At 44.5% G+C, this 6000-nt stretch overlaps 1 protein-coding gene across 2 annotated transcripts in view; it reads left to right on the forward strand.

Moving 5' to 3' along the window:
- The window catches only part of LOC140453969 (pleckstrin homology domain-containing family O member 1-like), a 61915-nt gene extending 57773 nt beyond the window's left edge, over positions 1-4142 (forward strand). For both annotated transcript variants that reach the window (XM_072548856.1, XM_072548857.1), the window contains one exon: positions 1347-4142. In XM_072548856.1, coding sequence (XP_072404957.1) covers positions 1347-2063 — 717 coding nt within the window. In that variant the 3' untranslated portion in view covers positions 2064-4142. The remainder of the gene's footprint in view (positions 1-1346) is intronic.
- Positions 4143-6000: the final 1858 nt, after the last annotated feature.

A 6000-nucleotide genomic window follows, 5' to 3' on the forward strand; every position in this document is an offset into this window, starting at 1 on the left:
GCCTTGAGCCGAGCGGGCTCCAACATTGTTTGAGGTCTAGGGAGGTTTCACAGCTAAAGGAATTAGGTCAGGACTTCAATCCTAGAATCTCAGTGAGTTGTGGCCAATACTCCCTTTGAGCTCTGTTGCTGTGGAGAAATATGAAAGACCCACACAGTTTCTTCATAAACTGGCTCCCTTTCAGTTACACATGTTTGGACAAACAAGTGCACCGCAACATTATCTCTACAATCCTTGAAGAAGTTAGAGGGTGGAACACTTGTCCAGGGTGACATTCAGTCTGTAATATTGCCTGAATTTGATCTCAGGTACAGATGGTTCCTGATGGTGAGCTGATCTTAGCACAAGAGGGAGATCTGTTTCACCCCGAAACAGCAAATGAATAGTGACCATCTCAAGAGGCAACATCAGCTCCCACTTTAAAGCCTCCACAGCCTGTGAGAGGGACTGGAATTGATTGGTTGGGCACAGAATAGAACAGTAAATTTGGGAACTATCCCATGTTCAGTGGGTTGAGGAACAGAGCAGCTGCTTCCACTAACAGTCCAATGGCTGGAGCATTGTAACGTTTCTTTATTTTTTATATATGGAATGACAGCTAGGGCCATCATTGTTCCGACATGTCCTTGAACGGGGCGGCTTGTTGGGACTGTCTCACAGGGCAGTGGTTCTGAAATTACATGTAGTGCATACCAGGTAAGGTCAGTGGTTTACCTTCCTTAAAGGATACGAGAGAACCAAGATGGGTTTTAACAATACTCAATGGTACTTTCATGGTCACTGTCACTGGGGTTAGTCCTCAATCCCAGCATTTACTAACTGAATTTAAATTCCATCATTCACTCTGGTGGGATTCAAACCTACATCCCCACAGCATTAGCCTGGGTCTCTGAAATACCAGGCCAGTGACATTGCTACTAACCCCCCAGCTCTCCTACTCTGGACCTCTGGAAAGATCAGCTGTGGTTCTTTCACATGATCATTAACCGGGTGGAAATCAGCCACACCTAAGAAGAGTGGGAAGTACAGTGAAAGGTAAATAGGTACAGCTGGGATTAGGATACTGTATTTGCAAAGGATAAACACTAAAACTGACTGACTGGCCGCACGGCCTGTATCCATTTTCTAATCAGTTTGTTTGCATGTTGGCAATGCCAGGATCAAGCAGCAATGCCCTCTGTGGTTGCAAATATTCATGATCTGGGCACTTAAGGTGAGGTTCTGGGGAAATCTGCACCCCAACAAGAACAATTTCACTGACAGTTTGAGAGATTGAGAGAATATTCAAAATTTATGTTGTGTTTGACCTAAACGAGATTTGTGAAGTGTTTGTCTGGTATCCACAGGCTTCTACCTCCACATCTGATGGCATGCTGACTCTCGATCTGATTCAGGAGGAGGATCCAGCCCTGGATCACCGCGGGACTTGTGCAGATGGTTTCTGTACCAACCGTCTGGGTACCAGCCAGCACAAACTGAACTATGAAAGCTCCACTAAAACCTCAGAGAAGGGAAACACGGTGACAGAGAAGGATTGCTCCTCCAGGGTGGGCAGATTGCAGAAGAGAGGAGACAGCTGGCAGAGGGAATCCGCGACCTCTCTAGATCGGGAGGGGAGCTCCTCACCGGACATTCCAAAACAACTACCCTTTGCAGAGCTAAACAAGTGTGCATCAGAGGAAATTCTGTCACGAGCGGGATCGACGAACAAGTCTGCATTCCAGAAAGGTTTTGTGACTCAGTCGAGCAATATAGAATGGGAGACACTAGGCCGGGTCAGGGAACTCATTGTACTGAAACTGGAGAGAAGCCAGCAGCTGTTACTGGAGGCTGGTAGCTATGGGAACCGGAAAAGGCAGAACAGAGACTCCCCCGAGGGGCAGGTCACTCTGAATGACACTGAGTGGCTACTCACTGAGGCTCTGTCCAACTGGAACCAAGCCAAGCAGGTTCTGCAGGAGGTTAAGGAACTGAGGGACCTCTGCAAGCAATCAGCTCGAATGTACACAGAACCAGCACTGGGGTCAGCCAGCCAACCTCCTTACAGGGGAAGTCTGATGTGAACTTCACAGGTCTATAATGCGTGTCTTGGTAATCCTCCTCCTCTTGTCCAAATGGAAGACTTTGAGCATGCTGGCAAAGGGTCGCTTGGTTTCACCGTGACCTTAACTTGGATTTAGTCCTGCAGGAACAGAATGGGTCTTATATGGCCTGAACTTGTGCCATTCTCTCTGGAAGGGAAGAGCTATGAATTCATCTCATTCCACCAAGGGACGCAGTTGTCTGTGATGAGATGTTTCAATGCAAAGCCTATGTAACAAAATGCGGGGAATGGTATCTGAAACAAATTTGGCTGTTTGTTTTGGGGTTGGTTGAGGGTGAGGGATGGAAACCCCAAAAGCTTGGAGTGGTGAGACTGCCTTGAGAACTGGGAAAAGTAGAAGGACGCTTTCCTTTCTTGTTGGCTATCAGTATTTCCACCTTGAAACAGCATCGGGATAAGTCTTTACACAAAAACAAAATACGGCAGATCCTGGAGATTTGGAAATAAAAACTAAAAGTGCAGGAAATACACAGCAGATTGCACTGCATCTGTGGACAGAAAAACACAGATAATATTTCAGATCACCAGAACGCTGATGAAAGGTCACAATCTGAAATGTTACCTCCATTTCGATCTCCACGGATGCTGTCAAATTTATTGCCCACTTCCAGCATCTTCGATTTTTTAATTTCAGGATTGTCCACTCAGTACCAGAGATCCCATGATCCAGACCTTTTAAAGGAGCTGTCCTGGATATGTCAACATTTGAAAACTGGCTATCAGTCCCTGACATGGAGATTTATTTTCCAACAATATTAAATGTCAGTGAAAAACCTCAGAACTCAAACAAGCCACCCCCACAATCCCACTTATACCTTTGTTTCTTCTTTTCTAATCAACCAAACAGCATTCTTACTGCCCTCCCCTCCTCACCCATGCTCCTAGCTTTATCACATCGATAACTCAGTGGTCAGCACTGCTGTCTCACAGCGCCAGAGACCCGGGTTCAATTCCACTGTCGGGCGACTCTCTGTGTGGAGTTTGTACGTTCTCCCCGTGTCTGCGTGGGTTTCCTCCGGGTGCTCCAGTTTCCACCCACAGTCACAAAGATGTGCAGGTCAGGGTGGATCAGCCCCTAGTGGCTAGGGATATGAAGGTTAGCCCTCAGAAATGTGGGGCTACAGTGTGGCTGGGTGGGACGCTTTTCGGAGGTTCAGGGTGGACTTGATGGGCCAAATTGCCTGCTTCCACTCTGTAGGGATTCTATGATATCCTGCCCATCTTTTCTTCATCCCAGCCCCTAACAACTCCTCACCTTCCGCCTCCACCCACACCCCCCCCAACCCCACCCCAGTTCCTAGCCTGTCTCACCTATCTTCCCTTCAGCTGTATCCTGCCCCTGTGAGGACTGTCCTTGTGAGGATCAAATACGGGTGCCACATCTCCTCCAGGGCAGCAACCTTTGTGGAATGTGAATAGACTTGACCATTGGGTGCCAACGAGCTCACAGGATCTAGTTGTCCAAACTCCATGGGGAAGGGAGGGTTACAAAGAACCTGTAACATTCTGATCTTTGTAAAGTGGTGGGGGTTAGAACTTGACTAACTGACCATGTAGCAATGCAAGGTGTGATGACTCCTGGTCCTTCTTGCAAGAGGGGCACATACTTATCTAATCAAGCTCAGAAATATCAGTACCTTAGTGAAGGGGTTTAACGTGGTCCAAACATTTTACGATGCTTCTAATTGCTCTGTGTTCTTAAGGTGCTATGAGTCCTGTCAGATCCGTTACTGTCCAACTACTTATTCAAGCACAGTCTTACATCAGCCCGAAAGGAATAGACTATCATCTCAGTCACAATCACCCATCTTCCTGTGATGCCAAGGGGGCCCTGATGTTCTGAGCCTTGCAGAACAATTCAGAGTAAGCAATATCAGAGAAGTGATAGGCTAATGATGTTTCATTTTTCCAAGATTAACCTCTGGGTCTTCCCCCCTCGACCCCCCAGCGCTGTCAGATCCTGATCTATCTTTACGCCTTTTGAATTTTTTTTGAAGCTGTGATTTTAATACAATTAAATTAAGCGAAGTAAAACTGACAGCATCCTGTCTCTGTTTTGTGCATAATGCCTGGACCATATTAAATAGAGAATCAAATTACAGCAGATGTTCTGAAGAAGAGTCATCAAGACCCGAAATGGGAGCTTGCTCTGCCCATCAATGCTGCCCAACTGGCTGGGATTTCCAGCATTTTCTTTTCAGTATAATACATTATACAGCTTCTAGAGAGTGGTGCTGGAAAAGCACAGCAGGTCAGGCAGCATCCGAAGAGCAGGAGAATCGACGTTTTGAGCTTACGTCCCTTTTTAGGAAGGGCTGTCTTGATCACTTCCTGTCGACTTTCTTATTTGAATATCTCCACAACTGCCTTTGTAAAGTAATCATGCTGTAAACACATCCTCCGACCAGTGGAGGGGGTGGGAAGGGTGTTCGCTGAAGTACTATCACCGGCATGAACATATTATTGTGTCACAAGTTTACATAGTTATACACCATGGAAACATAGTCATACAGCATGGAAACATAGTCATACAGCACGGAAACATAGTCATACACCATGGAAACATAGTTATACACCATGGAAACATAGTCATACAGCACGGAAACATAGTCATACAGCATGGAAACATAGTCATACACCATGGAAACATAGTCATACAGCATGGAAACATAGTCATACAGCATGGAAACATAGTCATACACCATGGAAACATAGTCATACACCATGGAAACATAGTTATAAACCATGGAAACATAGTTATACAGCATGGAAACATAGTCATACAGCATGGAAACATAGTCATACACCATGGAAACATAGTCATACACCATGGAAACATAGTTATAAACCATGGAAACATAGTTATAAACCATGGAAACATAGTCATACAGCATGGAAACATAGTCATACAGCATGGAAACATAGTCATACAGCATGGAAACATAGTCATACAGCATGGAAACATAGTTATAAACCATGGAAACATAGTCATACAGCATGGAAACATAGTCATACAGCATGGAAACATTGACATACAGCATGGAAACATAGTTATAAACCATGGAAACATAGTTATACAGCATGGAAACATAGTCATACAGCATGGAAACAGAGTCATACACCATGGAAACATAGTCATACACCATGGAAACATAGTCATACAGCATGGAAACATAGTTATAAACCATGGAAACATAGTTATACAGCATGGAAACATAGTCATACAGCATGGAAACACAGTCATACAGCATGGAAACATAGTCATACAGCATGGAAACATAGTCATACAGCATGGAAACATAGTTATACACCATGGAAACATAGTCATACAGCATGGAAACATAGTCATACAGCATGGAAACATAGTCATACAGCATGGAAACATAGTCATACACCAAGGAAACATAGGTATACAGCATGGAAACATAGTCATACACCATGGAAACATAGTCATACACCATGGAAACACAGTCATACACCATGGAAACATAGTCATACACCATGGAAACATAGTCATACACCATGGAAACATAGTCATACACCATGGAAACACGGTCATACAGCATGGAAACATAGTCATACACCATGGAAACATAGTCATACACCATTGAAACATAGTCATACAGCATGGAAACATAGTCATACACCATGGAAACATAGTCATACAGCATGGAAACACAGTCATAAAGCATGGAAACACAGTCATACACCATGGAAACACAGTCATACACCATGGAAACATAGTCATACAGCATGGAAACATAGTCATACACCATGGAAACATAGTCATACACCATGGAAACATAGCCATACAGCATGGAAACACAGTCATACAGCATGGAAACATAGTCATACAGCAGGGAAACACAGTCATACAGCATGGAAACACAGTCATA

Source organism: Chiloscyllium punctatum, chromosome 28 (genome assembly GCF_047496795.1).
Source record: "Chiloscyllium punctatum isolate Juve2018m chromosome 28, sChiPun1.3, whole genome shotgun sequence".
Lineage (NCBI taxonomy): Eukaryota > Metazoa > Chordata > Chondrichthyes > Orectolobiformes > Hemiscylliidae > Chiloscyllium > Chiloscyllium punctatum.